The sequence below is a fragment of the Lycium barbarum genome, chromosome 7, assembly GCF_019175385.1.
Source record: "Lycium barbarum isolate Lr01 chromosome 7, ASM1917538v2, whole genome shotgun sequence".
In the NCBI taxonomy this organism is placed as follows: domain Eukaryota; kingdom Viridiplantae; phylum Streptophyta; class Magnoliopsida; order Solanales; family Solanaceae; genus Lycium; species Lycium barbarum.
The window spans coordinates 125,551,052-125,568,306 of record NC_083343.1 but is presented as its reverse complement, the minus strand read 5'-3'; the positions used below and the strand labels follow the sequence as shown (position 1 = coordinate 125,568,306).

The window sequence follows — 17,255 nt, the reverse complement described above, 5'->3', positions numbered from 1 at the left end:
ATTAGGTTTACATTCATCAGTCTGATTCTTCATTGATGACTATAAAGCTCAAAAACTGATTAAGGTCCTGAGGAAAATACAAATACATAATCAAAACCTTAAAGACATTCACTTGAGCACCAAATTCTTGGAGGTTCTCACACTGGCCAAGTGACACCCTATAGAAGTGTTTGCAGTTTCAGAATTTGGGCGTAAGACATCTGCACCAAGGTCATATTTATTGAAACAGCCTACAGTTTTGGTGTATCAATATATGCAAATACTAACTCTAATATTAGCCGAGTAGTCTTCATCAAAAAACATTGATCAAGTGGTTGGTTCATGACGAGCTCCATTTTTTCCCGAGTCACCATAATATAAGTTACTCAGAACTTTAATTATATTCCTATCTGGGGTTTGGAGGTTCCACTGTCCTGATATCACCGACGATATTTGCCTTTCACCAAATAGCACACCAGAAGCTCAAGCCAAAATTTGTGATATCGCTCACTGTTGTGTCATCATATAAATCTGAAAGAAGAAACAGCCTGCACAGTGCAAGAAAGTTCAGACGAAAGATTCCAAACGTATGGAAGTTCAATACTTTTGGATCCACTTGGATATAACATTAGACTAGATGATTAGCTTAATCATTAATGCACAAATTCTTGCTTATCAAACAACAAAACGACAAAGATTTCAAAACAGACATTGCGACACACAATTATTGATGTAAACTTATTCAGAGGAGCAATCTGTTCTTTTCTTGGTAGAGTTACTTCGTAAACAAAAAAGTAAAGTCAAACTTCTCTGAGAAGCGTTCTTAATAGTTCCCAATGGTTTGTGAAAAGGCAAGGATAGTACATTTGCCTCTCACCAAATAACACGATATCCTTCGTTTTCTTTTAGAAGAGTTTGGGTGTTGAAAGGAATTAACATATAGTAGTAAGTAGTAGCTCTCGGAATCTTGATAAGTTCTTAGGGACAGAAAAAAGAAACATTAATATCATTTCTGGGATTAAGAATTCTCTTAAGAAATCATAAAATGTTCTAAAATTAAGGTCACCATATTGAGAGTTTTTCCTATTTCGTCGCTGGACTTGGTGATCTAACTGAATCCAATTTAATAAACAGGCTTAGAAAGTAGATGACAGATATGGTAAAACTGTGGAAATATTTCAGTCAAGGTACGCAGCTTTTTGCCTCCATGCCTATTTTTCATGTGCGCGAGCACACTCTTTTTCTAGCTATTTACATGGCCACTAAAGCACAGTTCCTTATAAAGTAAAAAAGAGAGCTCTTCCTAATCTATGAGGAACACTTCCTTTTGAGATATCCTTTATTTTTCTAACGTAAGTTTCCATCTATATCAAGTAGTCACATTCATACCTATACATGCTTTACGAAAAAAATTACACACACTTAAATACCTACCTTTTGGGAACTATAGACATTTTTGTGATGCATATTTTCACTCAAAAACTAGCACACACAATAGAAGAAGAAGAAGAAGAAAATGTTCTTATACCTTCTGTACTTTGGCACCATATTTCTCTGCCTCCTCGTCTATAAACTGCAAGATAAATTTAAATCTTAAGATCAATTTTACAGTCTCTTAGTAAAGAGAAATCTATCACACTATTCATCATCCTCTCGTAATAAATAAATAAATAAAAAAGCCAAAGTAAGTTTAATGCTTGTCTTTTTGCTTCGTTAAGCTGACCTGTCCAGTGAGAGTATACAGCCTATTGTAAACCCCATTGTTTGCTATCCCGAGCACGGAAAATAGATGTCTGAGACTTTCACCCGGATTTTGGAGAGTGTACTCGATGTAATACAACCCTGATAAGAGTGACAAATGACACACATCAGCAACCTTAAACTGAAATTACCTCAAAAAATCAGACATTCTTAAATAATGTTCAAGTATAAACTTCCAAGCTTTCAAGCAAAGGAAATGGGAAGTCATAACTGCTTCAGTGAGATGAAATCACTTGGTTTCTGAAATTAAGCTAGATCTATTATTCTGAATGGATGGAGGATATACTCTCTTATCCATTGTAAAGGGAAAGCGTGCTCTCATTCATTTGATGTTTATCGTTATTGAAGTTTTACTTTCTCAAAATGGTTTAGTTATACAATAGGAAAAGGTGGTGCTTGTTAGTGCAACATCTAATGTATCAACAAATTGGGGTCGGGTATATGAATCCTTACTGACCATGTTTCTCTATTTAAATTCAGCCAACATTATACAAAACAAAATTAAGAATAAAATGAGCTAGAAATTTTCTATATTTTCAACTGGCATAAAAATCTCAAATAGTCAAAGTAAACGTACTAACATGACTAAAACAAATTCCTGACTAATTGGTATCACCTTTTCTTCCATCCTACCCTATCTTTCGTTAAGTCTGTATGGATTTCAATAAATTGTAAGCACTTTGTGATTGCGTAGACACTATATTAAGCATCCATTTCATTGTTTTATAAACAAACCGTGATTGATTTATGAGTAAAACCTCAGAATGACTTTTCGTGGCATTTGAAGATCCATGCTATACTAGGGTTCTTAGCAGAAAGTTAATGGAAATAAATTGAAAGCCTAAATTTTAAGCTCCAATAAAAGTTTAAGAAGCTCCAAATTTCAACTATGACCAAAATCATTGTTATACCAAAAGTTATAGATCTATTTGCCCGAGCACTTTTCTGTATAATTACAAACGATTAAAAAGTGTTTTCTTCAATGAAATGTTAGCGAGTGTTTTAGATTGTGTTATATACCTTTAGAAGCTTTGCTATCGATGAGTTTTGCTTTCACCCCCGCCGGCCTTTGCCAGCTTCTGTCGAATCCACTAACCTGTTAAAAATCATCGAGGACTGAAGTAAGAAGCAAAAAAAAAAAAGAACATGAGAGTTTTTCAAAGTAAAGATGGATTGAACCTCACCAGATTCTCTGCAAATTCATCAACTTTCCCGAAAGATTCCAATTTAGTGAAATCAGCACCGAGGCTTGTGATTACAATGCTGACTGAAGCAACAAGATGATCGAGTTTATAGACAATAATAATGAGGCTTAAACAACCAACTCATCATAATGTCCAACTAATACCATTTGAGTTAGAAGCTTCTTGAGGATAGAAAGCTATGAGCGACCTTATTCCATCACCTTCTCCCGCGCCTACTTGCCAATCTACAAGTAATTCTTCAGCTTGTTATCAATATTTCTTTCACCAACTACGAAATTTTTCAAGTTCTACATGTCAATATCTAAGCCAAAAAAAATCCTTGTTCCCACATTTTACATGCCAATTCTCTAAGTTATTACAGAATTAACAGGTATCAGAGATTAAAAAATGTTGAAATCATAATTATCCGTCTTCTGCATATGGATATATTGATGAAGAGCAACTAACGGTGTGTTTGGTAAGAAGGAAAATGTTTCCTTATAAAATAAGTGGTTTTCTTACTTATTTTCTAATGTTCGGTAAGTAAGCAAAAAGGTGTTGTCCTTAAAACATTTATATGTAATCCAGGAAAACACTATAGAGGTGGGGGTGGAGTGGGGGTTAGGGGCACTGGAGGGTAGGGAGGCTTATGGAACTTCTTTTTCCAATTCAAATGGAAGTCATTTTTCTTATTTTTAATAACTTGTTTTCCTAGAGAAAATCTTTTCCAAAATATTTTGACCAGCAAGGGAAAACAGGAAAACAGGAAAACATTTTCCTCCATACCAAACACACCCTAAATATATACTTGAATTCAAGAAGAAAAAATGGAACGTCAACCTACCACGAGGTATCGTTATCTTAAACTTGTTGACATCATCTATATAAACACGAAAATCCTCCGCGACATCTGAAATAACATCACCCTTTTTAGCAAGTATACATTTTCAAGGATACTGGGCATATTCAAAGCAACAAAATTAATCAAAGTGTACCGTTCTCTGCCAATGCAATTGAAGTAAAGGCGGACAGAGAAAATGCAACAGAGCCTGCTTGTAACAGGAGCTCTCTTCTCTTGGTTAAAGATTCTTCTTTAACTTGCAGACTATCCAAATGTTTAAAATTCAGAATCAAATAAGGTAAACACATCAAGAAATTAACAAATGTATTCTGATCATTGATCTAGCATATTGAAAATTGACAACGGTTCATGGTAACTGAGAAAAATAAAACACAAACAAGAAAAAGATAAGGTTAGTTTCATGTATGATCACCAAACTTTACTCACTACCAACTATTAAGCCAGTAACATTAATGTGATCAAAAATAGTTTTTTTAACTTTACTGTTATAACTTATAACGGGTAAAATTTTGTGCCTTTATTGCTATAGTGGATAAAGTTGAGTTACTTTAATCGACAAAATACATTTGGGTTTGTACTGTTATAGCAGGTAGAAATTCAGTTAGTGAGTGAAGTTTGGTGATTAATGTTACTGACTTTATTCACTGTAACACTAAACAACTAAACTTTATCCGCTATATCAACAAAATCTATCCATCAAGTTGACCTTACTGGCAAAAACACTAGGTGGGAAGTACCATGTACCCATGAAAGTAATCGAGGTGCGTGTAAACTGGTCTAGATACCACAGTTATAAAAATAAAAAAAGGATTGACTATTGTGCTATATTGCGTAAAGTTTAGTAACTTTATTGTTACAGCGTGTAAAGTAGTAGCAGGTAGGTACCAATGGAAGTCGAGTCGAGGTGTATGCAAGAGAGCCCGGGAGCCATAGTTATCAAAAAGGCAAAATACATAATCAGGCCTTCAAATTTGGCCTCAGCTACCAAGGAAGCCCTCCATCTTTAGGTGTGCACAAGTAGGCACCTCAACTTGTCTCCACTTTGTCAGTTGAACACTCCAATATACAAAATGATCGTATAGACGCCTCGAAAATTTATGTGCCACATCAGCATTTGTGTATGTGCACACCCAAAGTTGGAGGACAAGTTTAAGAGTCTGTTTATGTATTATTCCTTATTGTTACAGCATGTAAAGCTCAATTGACCCGAAAAAAAAATAAGAAAGAAAATGAAAGATTACCCTGTTCTTGAATCAGGTACAGTGTTCTTGCAGCAGAAGATACTTGGGTTTCCATTTTTCTTGAGACCTGAACAAGTGAAAGAAAGAAGAGAAAAAAAAAACTAGTGGGAGTTAATGTAATGCTACTTTTCAAAGAAGATAAAGAATGATAATGCAAGTAAACATTGAACCTTTAAGAAGACTGCAAGTGTTTGAGGGGACACGTGGCAAATGGGAATGGTGAAGAAGAAAGGCTTGTTGCTGGTAATTCAAAGAAGGAGATGAACATGAAAGAGTCGCCATTTTTTTTTTCTGAAGGATTAGAGATTTTTCTATGTCCACCAAATCCAATTCTCAACCAACCAGTTTTCTGATATTCCTTAGAGAAACAGTTGGAAGTTCCACTCTGGCAGTCTTTTTATTCCTTTTTCTTTTTTAAGGTTTTTTTTAATTTTTTTTTATCAAAGTGAAAAATAGGTATGAAGCAGTTTATCAATGAAAAGATCTTCTACCATTTACTTTCCCAATTAAAAAGATGCATAATATGTGGTTACTCTTTTAATGATGATTAATTAATATATATTCTTGCGTCATTAAATCATAATAAATGGATATGATTTGACGCAAACATCACTCATTTGAATGATTCACTTTTAAGTTCTCGCCTCCGACCTGATGTCCAATTCTCCATAAATAGTTTGATCCGTATAAGAGTCAGAGGCGGACCTAGGATTTGAGCGCAATAGGAGACCATTATCTTTAGAGCGCCAATTACTAGCGACAAATTAGTTAGGCGTGCGACTCTTAAAAAACTGATTGATTACAGTAGCAAAGTACAAATTTCAATATTATCAAATATAATTAATTTGGTACTAATATAATAAAAGTACATCATCAATTCATACTTAAACTCGACACGTTTTATTTTTTGAAAATGGTCAATAGTAGCATCATTGCTTACAGTTGCAAATACTTCCTTCTCAAAGTAACAAACTAAACAATTATTTAAAAAAAAATCACTAATAGTACTACGTAATTCATCTTAGGCTCATCATCATCATTATATTATTAAAAAGAGGATAAATAACCAATAAATTCTCCCAAATCCATTTGAAAAATAAAAACAAACCTGACTTTTCAAGACCTTAAGTTGATTGTACAAAATCCCAAATTTAAGAATATAATAAGATTTTAGGGCTTAGTATAAGATAATACAATTTTTAATTAAATTAAATCCATAAAGTTATGTATTCCTCAATCTCTAATAATCAAATACTATTATATAGTTATAAAATAAGTAATCTATATTAATCACTAAAAAAGAAGGGAAAACTTTACTATAAGAGAAGTCCGATCATTGGCTCGAATTCGATTGCTAGAGAAATTAATGAATATCGACAATAGATTCGCCTATGGGTGACGTTCCTCACTTAGTGATTTGTGAGAAACTTGATAATGGGAGAATGGAAGAAGGGTTTGAGAATGGAGAGAGCCAAATGAGTTTCTTTTTGCTTATTACATTGGGAAAAGATGAGTGGGAAGTGGGAAAAGATCTTTCGAAATTTGGGGCTTTTGGGGGGAGGAATTTATCGAAAAAGTAAAATGGGAGGGGGACTAAACAATAAAAAGATTAAAAAAAAAAAAAATCTGCATTAGACGCAAGTTTGTACAGCAGATAACTGCACAAATTTTAAAAATAATAATAATTGTAGGAACCGAGATTCAAACTCGGGTCGCGATCGATGAGCATCAGCTCAGGGGCGCTCCTACCAACTGAACTACTCTAGCAATTATGTTTAAGGGGTCCTTTTAAAATATAATATAGTTTTTCAAGATATATAAATATATGTATATAGGGGTTTTTCCAAAGTTACGGGGGACAAGTGTCCACCCACCTTGAGTGTCCCCCCACCCTTCAAGGTGGGTCTGCCCCTGATAAGAGCAATAATCAATTTTAGCTTGAACTATTTGTACTGTACGCTACATTCTCTTAGGCAAAGAGGGAAGATTTTGTGAGACTTTACTTGGCAAACGAGTTGATTATTTAGAATGTTCTATCATTGTCGTGGGTCCTTCAATTTCATTACATCGATGTGGATTGCCTTGTGAAATAGCGATTAAAATTGTCTACCTAAGACTGCCCCTTAGCTCATAGGTCCTGGCACGAAGTCAGAATCCTAGACTAATGGGAAATGTACATGCTATAAATCCAACATGGACCGTAGAAGGTTTTGATCCTTTGGGAGTATACTGGGCCAAGCTAAGGCGCGATAGAAATTGAATACGATTAAGTAACTAGGGGCACTCGCACCGCTGTGTCCTCTTGGACGAGTTCAATTTGAGTATTTATAACTTGGGTGGATCTATGCTTTAGGTCGGTGAAGCGAGGCGTAGCGCAGTCTGATCAACTCATATATTTTGGGTATAAGGGCCCGTATATCTGAATCTTGTTACCTTAATGTGGATATAGTAGCCTTCTTTGTGGTAGGACAGCAAGGCAAATAACACTAATTATTAAATGATGACTTTTTCGGATATTCCAAATTGATTTCGATAATCATTAGGACTTTCGGTCTTATTTTAGCTTTTCCCTGGTATGTTTTTTATGATATGATAGAAGAATCAAGCTTATGACTTAGCTTATCATATTTAAACCAATTACGTTCATCCTTGAACCTAAACTTTACCTTTGACAAGGCTAGTGGTGAGGACACAGGTCTCAAGCACATATTAGGTTAGCATATGGCATATAGTATCAAAAGTCAAGGTAGATAAAGATCAATCACCACTAAGCTATAATTGTTTTACAGCTATTTTTGAATTGTAAAGTATTTCACTCTAAAAAAGCAAACACTAGTGTATTTCTTAATTTTGTGCAGTACTCCCAGAAAGACAAATTTTCTCCTCGAATTTTAGATACTTTTGCTTTTTAAAAAAAATTCCTTTGTTAACAGTTAACACTATCAATAAACTAACTGTGCCTTGGGCCAGTCCAAATTAATTGAGATTGGCAATATAAGTTCTTCACTCTATGAATCAATTATATTAATATTTAGAGAATACATCATACTGATATTTGTTTTGCATGAATTATCAATCTACTGTAATATTTTTTTTTAAATGTTTCAGTCAGTTGTTGTGTCAAATCATAATAATTTTATATTAATAAATAGGTTACAAGAATTGTTACCAAAAACAAAAAAAAAAAACAACGAAGATGCATGTAATATCATAAACATAAACAATGAAGGAGATAAGCTTATGAAGCCAAATCTGAAAAAGGTCTATGAAATTATTCCTAAATATGAATGTAAAAAGGCTACTGATAGGATTAACTCGCAAAACTTATCACATTCATCTTCTACACTAAATTAAGGAATGCAATATTATGTTTTTTATACGGTCAAACTTCTCTATAATGACAATGTTTGTCTGGAAATTTCATGGCTGCTATAGTGGGCTGCTGTTATTTATGTATACTGACATTTGATATGTAGATCTCATTTAGCTGTTATTATAATAAAAAATACGTAAAAATTATTTTTCTACACTTTTATGTTATAAATGAAAACAAAATACTTGTTAATTTTAAAATGTCAATTGATTTTCATATTTCATTAATTACAATTGAAAAGACTAATAAAGTACTAATAAATGCATTAACTAGTTGTATCGTACCAATAAAGAATTAAAATTTAAGGAACATATGCATTTAAAATACATTGAAAATTTAAATATTTTAAGTTTGACGTAAAAATTCTACAATTGTAGGTTATTTGGTAAATTCTAGTCTTTTAGTGATAATATACCGCTTGAATTTATGAAGATTTTAGTCCGAGCTTCCAGCAAAAGGGAACTCAATAGCTTTTCCTTGAAGGTTGTCTAAAAACTCAATAATTGATTCTTCTATCTCACCCAAGTAGCAGTGAGTTAAGACTCTTCATTAGCACTTTCGTTGTCACCTTCTGCATCCGTGGTCTCTTGTTCTTCCACTCAAATGACTTGCGCAATAATCTCTTCATCAGTGTATTTCAAGTATTGTAAGTGTTGCGTCAAACATCATATAAGTGGTAGCATTCGTATTTGAAGTTTACTATGTGCATGACAATAATGATGATTATCGTTAAAATTTTAATATTTTATTTGCACACATATTATATTTCTTATAAAATATTATTAAATAATATTTGAGTATGACTATTATGGAGAGTTGATTTTACAATAAATGTACCGATATAATAAATGACAATACTGTTATGTGTAGGATATTGTTATAGAAAAATAACATATAACTTGAAAAATTAGTTCTGAAGAAAAATCAAGCCTTTATTGTAAAATGTTGTTATAACAAATAACAATTATAAAAAAGTTTGATTGTATGACCATTAAATGATGTATATAATGTATCGAACTTAGAAATAAAGTTATGATCTAATGTAAACATTCCATGTGTTTTCTCATTGAGAGGACGTTGCATTCAAACAAATGTTTAATTGTCCAGTAATTTGAATTGCCTTTTAAAGGGTCAAGGAAAATCTATGGCCCAACAGGGGGAATGAAAACACCTCACGGCACAGTGACGATCTCTCTCCTTAGCTCCAAAGCTTTCCAATCCAAGATACATCTGAAATTTTTTGGTGTTCATCACAAATCGAAGATCTGAAATGACGGTGAAGGTGCCGCTGTAATTCGTACTTGTTTAATTAAGAGCAGCAGAGGATTAATTTACAGGTAAAGAAAGATCGAAGCTACTGAATTCAGGTTTGATCTATTGAACTTGCCATTGTTTCATCAATCCTCTGTGTCTGCTATTGCTGTATTTATTGTGGTTTAATATTCCATGATTGTTGAGCTGTTTTCATACATCTATGATTTTGGCTTTGCATAATTACTTGACCATTCTGCCATATTAGCTCCATTAGTTCTTCTTCTGCTTTGTTAAAATTTAAAAGGAAAAAAAAAAAATCACAATTACTAAAAATTCAAACTGTCCAGAAAAGCAGACTGAAGATCTGAAGATACATAGATTATTTTCAAATTTGTCAGATCTGACTCTTTCTCTGTTTAGTTGTACAATTCTTTAGCTACTTCTCTTGTGCAATTAATTTTATTTTTAGATTTGCTCAAGATCTGAATCAATTTTACCTTTAAAGATTGGTACTTTGCATCACTTTTCCGTCCCATATAGATCTCCCGAATTAACAAATTAAATTCAATTGTGGAATAAGTGATGGCCGGTGGCCAGTCCACAATGGAGGCTGGCCAACCCTCACTAACTACGACTGTTCCAAAAACCAATCCTAATCCATTACAATATTCAGATCTGTTCAAACCAAAAACCTTGAATGATGCATTACATAGTCAGATCCAATCACTGCCCCAAATTCCAATGAAACCAATAACTTTTCTACAGGGGTGCCATACATTAAATACACTGAAGTAGAAGTTGATCAGATGAATATCATTGAAAATCTTCAGTATGCCGTGATAGGAAAGTTTTCATATGGCCAGCCAGATATTGAACAACTTTGTTTCATAATCCCTACACAATGTGGAATAAAAGGTGAGTGTAGAACAGGTTTTCTAAGAAACCGCCATATGCTTATCAGATTAAGTCTTTTTGAAGACTTTGTGAATTTCACATCAAAGCCTGTATACTACATTCAAGATAGAGAGGGATACTCGTACCAAATGAGAACAATGATCTATGATTCGAATTTCAAGGTTGATGAAGAAACATCAAAGACAATGGCATGGATTTCCTTTCCAAAGTTATTGCCTACATACTTTGTGAAGGAAACTCTTTTTTCAATTGCATCTGCAGTGGGTATTCCTATACAATTGGATATGGCTACGATCAACAAGACTAGACCTAGTTGTGCTAGGGTCAAGGTTTTAGTAGATTTGTTAGCGGATCTACCCAAAATAGTGAGGATGGATATCGAAAATGAAAAAACAGGAGCAATAAGGACTGTTAATGTTCAGATTCATTATGATTACCTTCCTAAGTATTGCAAGGAATGTAAATTACAGGGACATGATGAGTATGATTGTAGAATTATAAATACAGAGCTTGTTCAGTATGACAATGAAAGGGAGGAAATACCAAAAGAGAATGGCAAGACAAAACCTCATAAAAGCTCTGATGAAGTGCACAATAGTAAGGAAAGCAATAAAGATCTCCAAGAGGATAAAGAAACTGAAGCAAAAAAGGCCAAGAGATTACAAGCAGAGGAACAACATAATAAAAAGCAGGCTAATGACAAAGGCAAACAAAAGCAAGAGGATGGAAACCAACAAGGATATGAAGGGAAAAAGAATTATGGAAAATACAATTATAGAGGATACAATAATTTGTACAATTATTCTGCTAGAGTGTTGGCAGGTGGAAGAGTGTTAGGAAATTCGGGAAATTGGAATCCCATCAAAGACAACAGAAACTTCAATGCTGAGAAGGGAAATGCAAATCATAGCCAACAGAAAGAGACAACAGTCACTGCTACATGCAACAAATTTAACACTTTGGTGGACTTGGAGGAGGAACAAGAAAATCAAAATGAAACACAAGAAGAAAGCACACATAGTAGCAATCCTGTTAAAGAGACAGCTAGGCCATGGGTGGATGCTGCCTTTGGGAAACAAACAGAAAATAACAAAGCTATGAAGGAGCAGAGAAAGATAGATAGCAGACAAGAGCAAAATAATAAGAAGGAGAAAGGGGAAAGGGGTAATCAGTTAGAGGAGATAGCCATACAAGATTCAGAAAGAACAATTACAGATATCGTGGAAAATGATAACAAAAAAGAAGATGATAACAAACAGATTACTGAAGGCCAAGATGTACTTCAACCCATAGAAGTACATGACAGTGTTAATTCAAGCTCATATCAGCAAGTGGAATCAGCTAGACAACAAGTGGATCAAATGAAGGACTTACCGGAAGAGCCTCCTGATGCAAACAATATGGGTGAAGGAGATACAGCATCATCTGCTAATAAGGAACAAAATAATGAAAAGGCAACACAAGCAAGGGATCAGAGAGATCAAAACAACAAAGATACAGACATAGAAAAGCAGGCAATTTCAGGAAATCATAAGTATCAACTGGTAGCCAAAGATCATGAAAACACAACACAAGAAGAAGTGAATCAGAATAAAATAGATATTGGAGAGGAGGAAGCAGGTGAAACTATTAGTTCTGATTTAATGGATGGCCACAATAAAGGAGATATTTCCCCTAAACACTTGACAAAAACTAAAAAGGGTCACAAGGCAAGAGATAAAAGTGTTCCTCCCAAGACAGTGGGAGGAGTACAAACAAGGATGACATGTTCTAAAGGAGTTTCTCAATGAATAGCTCATTAATATGGAATATAAGGTCTGTAAACACTCAACAGGCCTTTGAGAGGGTAGTACTATTACATAAACAGAAACATTTTAATTATGTTGCGTTACTAGAGCCTTTTCCAGCATGTTAGACATATTGACATGTACAAATTGTGGTTAAATATGGGGACATCATGGCATAATGTGAATGGGAAGATTTGGATTTTTGTGGATGCAGAAATTCAAGTAGAAATAATGAGAGATACAGAACAACTGTTATCCTGTAGATTCACTCATTTGGGTGATGGGCAAGAGTTGGTGCTTACAGTTGTTTATGCGAGTACTGATAGAAGTGGGAGAATAGCTCTATGGGAGGATCTATATGACATGTCTTCACACATCACCATCCCATGGCTTGTGGGTGGGGATTTTAATGTCATTACAGATGACATTGAGAAATTTGGGGGTCTTCCTGTACAGTTTGCTGAAACAGAGGATTTTAGACAATGTATAGACATTTGCCAACTGATGGATCTTGGTTTTACTGGAAGTATGTTCACATGGTGGAATGGGAGATCTGATGAGGCTTGTATATTTAAAAGACTGGACAGATGTTTGGGAAATCAGGCTCTGCAGAATTGGTTTCCTAATTTGGAGGTAGAACATCTCATTAAACAAGGTTCTGACCACTCCCCTTTGCTGGTAAATATGAGAGCATATAGTAGACCAATTAGGAAATCTTTCAGGTTTCTTAATTTTTGGGTGGAGCATAAATCTTTTCTAGATGTAATCAAAGAAAATTGGGTGGAATCTTATGGCTCAGACCCCTTCTTTAACTTTCATAATAAGTTAAAAAAGGTGGGAAGAGCTCTCTCTAAGTGGAGTAGGGACACTTATGGTGATATCTTCAAGCAAATTGCAACTCTGAAGGAAGTGGTGCAGGTGCATGAGCAGGAATTTGAACAGAATCCTACAGGGCTTAACAGGGAAAGGCTACAAAGGGTACAAGCTGATCTGATCAGGTTTTATGCTATTGAAGAAAAAATTTGGAGACAAAAAGCAGGGATGCAGTGGTTTCAGGATGGAGATAGAAACACAAAATTCTTTCATGCTCATGTCAATGGAAAGAGAAGAAAGCTACAATTACAGAGAATTCAAGATCATATAGGTACCTGGCTGGACACTGAAGAGGAGATTGCGCAGGAAGCAATCAGATTTTTCTCAGACCAATTCAAAGAGGAAAATATCCCTACAGATTTCTCTATGCTTGATAAGATTCCTAAAATGGTTACAGAAGAACAAAATCAACAACTCTATGAAATGCCAGATGAAGCAGAGGTGAAAAAAAGCAGTTTTTGGTTTAAATGGAGACAGTGCAGGGGGTCCTGATGGTTTCACTGGAAGATTTTTCCAAGCTTGTTGGGAAATTATTGCAAATGACTTGGTGACCATGGTGAGATCATTCTTCTGTGGGCATGAACTCCCAAGGTATGTAACATGTACCAATTTGGTTTTGATACCAAAGAAGAAAGAAATTAATACATTTTCTGATATGAGGCCAATCAGCTTGAGTAACATCACTAGCAAAGTTATCTCAAGAATCATTCATGAAAGACTAATATATCTGCTGCCTGAGATCATTTCACCTCAGCAATCAGGATTTGTTAAAGGCAGGAGTATTGTAGAAAACATTCTGTTGGCTCAGGAAATTGTACATGATATTAGGATTAGAGAAAATCCTGCAAATGTTGCCATTAAGCTTGACATGGAAAAGGCTTATGACAGGGTATCATGGTTATTTCTAACTAAAGTCTTGAGGAGAATGGGGTTCGGTGAATTTACTATTGATATGGTGTTTAGAGTTATCTCAAATAATTGGTATTCCATTCTGATTAATGGGCAACCTCATGGATTTTTCAAATCATCTAGAGGAGTAAAGCAAGGAGATCCACTGTCCCCTACTTTATTCATTTTGGCTGCAGAATGTTTGTCTAGGGCTCTCAATGCACTGCATACTGAGGCTGAGTACAAGGAATATGGGATGCCAAAATGGAGTCCATATGTCAATCATTTGGCATATGCAGATGATACTATCATTTTCACCTCTGCTAATGAACAGTCTATGAGATTAGTGATGAAGACTTTGAGTAATTATGAGAAGGTGAGTGGTCAGAAGATCAACAAGCAGAAAAGTGCTGTTTATATGCATCATTTGACATCTCATAACATTAAGGAGCTGGTATTTTTTGTCACTCAGATTCCTAAAAAGGATTTTCCATTCACATATTTGGGTGTACCAATTTACTATGGGAGAAGAAGGAACATTCACTACAAGGAGATAATAGAAAAGATTCAGAATAGACTGAGCTCATGGACTGGTAAGCTGTTATCTATTGGAGGAAGGACAACACTGATTAAACATGTTTTACAGAGCATGTCTATACACCTACTATCCGCTTGTGACCCTCCTAGTGCTATACTTGCTCAGATTCATAGATTGTTTGCTAAGTTCTTTTGGAGCAACTCTGTGGGAAATTCAAGTAAACACTGGGCAACTTGGACAACCTTATGTCAAGGTGGCATGGGGTTCAGAAGCCTACAAGATATATCTAAAGCCCTCTTTGCTAAACTGTGGTGGAACATGAGAACCAAACAATCCTTATGGAGAACTTTCATGAGTAATAAGTACTTAAAGAAGTTTCATGCTGTGATAGCCCCTAGCGGATCAGGTACTTATGTGTGGAAGAAGATGATTAAATACCAAGATGAGATGGAACATGAGATATGGTGGAAGCTTCAACAAGGTAATTCTTATTTTTGGTTTGATAATTGGACAGGACTGGGAGCCCTATACCATATTACTCCACCAGATTTTGAGTGTGATCCCACAATCATTCTTGTAAAAGAAACTGCAGAAGTGGGGCAATGGGATGAACAGTTGCTAAGAAGAATCCTTCCTGAGGATCTAGCAAATCATATTGTGCAGCACATTAATCCACCAAATGAAAATGGCCAAGCAGATAAGGCTTTCTGGAAATTAGATTCGAGGGGGAAATTCACAGTTGGGTCTGCATTTCAATTGCTCAGACAAAGAAAAGACCCCAGTAATTTGTATAAGCAGATGTGGATTAAAGGACTACCAATAAAGATATCTTTTTTTATTTGGAGATTTTGGAAGTTCAAACTACCACTGGATGATAAGTTGAAGAAATGGGGACACCAATTCCCTTCCAGATGCTATTGTTGTCAGCATCCAGAAGTGGAAGATACCTCCCATGTCTTTTTACACTCACCAACAGCTCAAGCCATCTGAAAGTATTTTTGTGGACCAGTGGGAATAAATACTGAGAATTTGCAAGTCACCCAAATAATTAACAGATGGTGGGATATGCCTAGTAGACGACATGTCAAATGCATCAACCAAGCTGTCCCTGCTATTATTATTTGGGAACTCTGGAAGAGGAGAAACACTATGAGACACGAAGGGAAGGTGTCAATCACAAAACTCATTTACCAGGTGATGCATACTTTGATTCAATTCATGAAGGTGAGAAGGAAAAATTTTAGGTATGCACCATATAATTGGAGTGTGATTGTTGAGGCATTACAGAGATACTCTCCAAAGATAAGAGTAACACCAGTGACTTGGAGAACTCCAGATATTGGATGGATAAAAGTCAATACTGATGGAGCCTCAAGAGGAAACCCGGGTAGGAGTTCATGGGCCTTTTGTGTAAGGGATGAAAGGGGAGATGTGATACAAGCACAGGCCAGAGAAATAGAGGATCTTCAAAGCACCAACACCGAGGCAGAGGCCCTAGCCATTTTACAGGCTCTTAGGTATTTAAAAGACAATCAATGGGATCAAATAAGGATAGAGACAGATTCACTTTTGCTGAAGAACTCTATTCAAAGGACATGGGAAATTCCTTGGCAAATCATTACTATGGTGGAAGAAATTTGGAGAATAAGTGAGGAAAAAGTGGTGGTGATAGAGCATATTTATAGGGAAGGAAACAAATTAGCAGATCACTTGGCTAATTTAGCTTTGGACACAGGGGACATACAATTCAATTCCTTTCATGACATGGAGAGCCACTGTAAAAGAATTGTGAACAGTGACAAATTACAGCTGCCCTATCTAAGAATTAGATCATGTTAAGGAGACTGAATATAGGGGGAAGGTGGGAGAAAAGGAGGTCCTCACATTCAAATCCTTTGGGAGGAGAATGTGAAGGATTTGGTTTACACTAACTGTTTGCTAATGGTTGCAGGTACACAAACTAACATAAATGGAGGATTTTTAATTCAACAGGTACCACAGAACAACCACACCGAAGGAATACAAACAAGCAGCGAAACACAGTGCAATCAGGATGTTGAGAAGAAATTGCAACTGGTTGGAGGCACTTTTGACAAATGACATGAAGTGGAATTACTGCTCTTAATGATTGAGCACATGGAACACAACAGACCTCTTGAGTACACATGGGCATACAATTTCTATTTAGTGGTTGTTTCTTAGTTGGTGGTATTAGCACCTTGGGATGCTCATCCTACTGAGAACTGGTCATTAGTTAGAAAATGTACTGCCTTGGTGCATATAGAGGGCCAAATATAGAGCATGTGAAATATAGAAACAGAAGTTCTTTATGGAGCAATTATTTCAAATTTCATTCTATTAGTAAGTTTTTAACATTTTGTAATATCAAATTAAGACAAGTTATAAGTCTTAATTTGATCATTAGTTTAAATTTTGTATTTTTCATTAGCCTTTTTGGCTACGGTTGTACAAACTTCTGGATTTTTTTGATAAAATTTATAAAATTAGCCCTAGGCCAAAAGCCTAGTGGACTTGAATTTAAAAAAAAAAAAAATTCCATGTAGTAGATGTTTTTACACCTAGCCAAAGGTCACGTGTTC

At 35.2% G+C, this 17,255-nt stretch overlaps 2 protein-coding genes across 2 annotated transcripts; one reads left to right on the top strand and one right to left on the bottom strand.

Annotated features, from left to right (window-relative positions):
* Position 1: 1 nt before the first annotated feature.
* LOC132604201 (psbP domain-containing protein 3, chloroplastic) lies at positions 2-5,401 on the bottom strand. The gene is made up of 10 exons (XM_060317584.1): positions 5,198-5,401; positions 5,028-5,094; positions 3,920-4,029; positions 3,769-3,834; positions 3,089-3,169; positions 2,925-3,007; positions 2,761-2,836; positions 1,703-1,821; positions 1,508-1,552; positions 2-527 (listed from the first exon to the last, which is right to left on the bottom strand). The coding sequence occupies exons 1-10, from the start codon at positions 5,307-5,309 to the stop codon at positions 501-503; spliced, it is 786 nt and encodes a 261-aa protein (XP_060173567.1). The 5' UTR covers positions 5,310-5,401; the 3' UTR covers positions 2-500.
* A 7,114-nt stretch (positions 5,402-12,515) lies between these two features.
* LOC132601901 (uncharacterized) lies at positions 12,516-15,645 on the top strand. Its single transcript, XM_060314951.1, has 5 exons — positions 12,516-13,354; positions 13,466-13,670; positions 13,984-14,118; positions 14,590-14,872; positions 15,203-15,645. The coding sequence occupies exons 1-5, from the start codon at positions 12,516-12,518 to the stop codon at positions 15,643-15,645; spliced, it is 1,905 nt and encodes a 634-aa protein (XP_060170934.1).
* Positions 15,646-17,255: the final 1,610 nt, after the last annotated feature.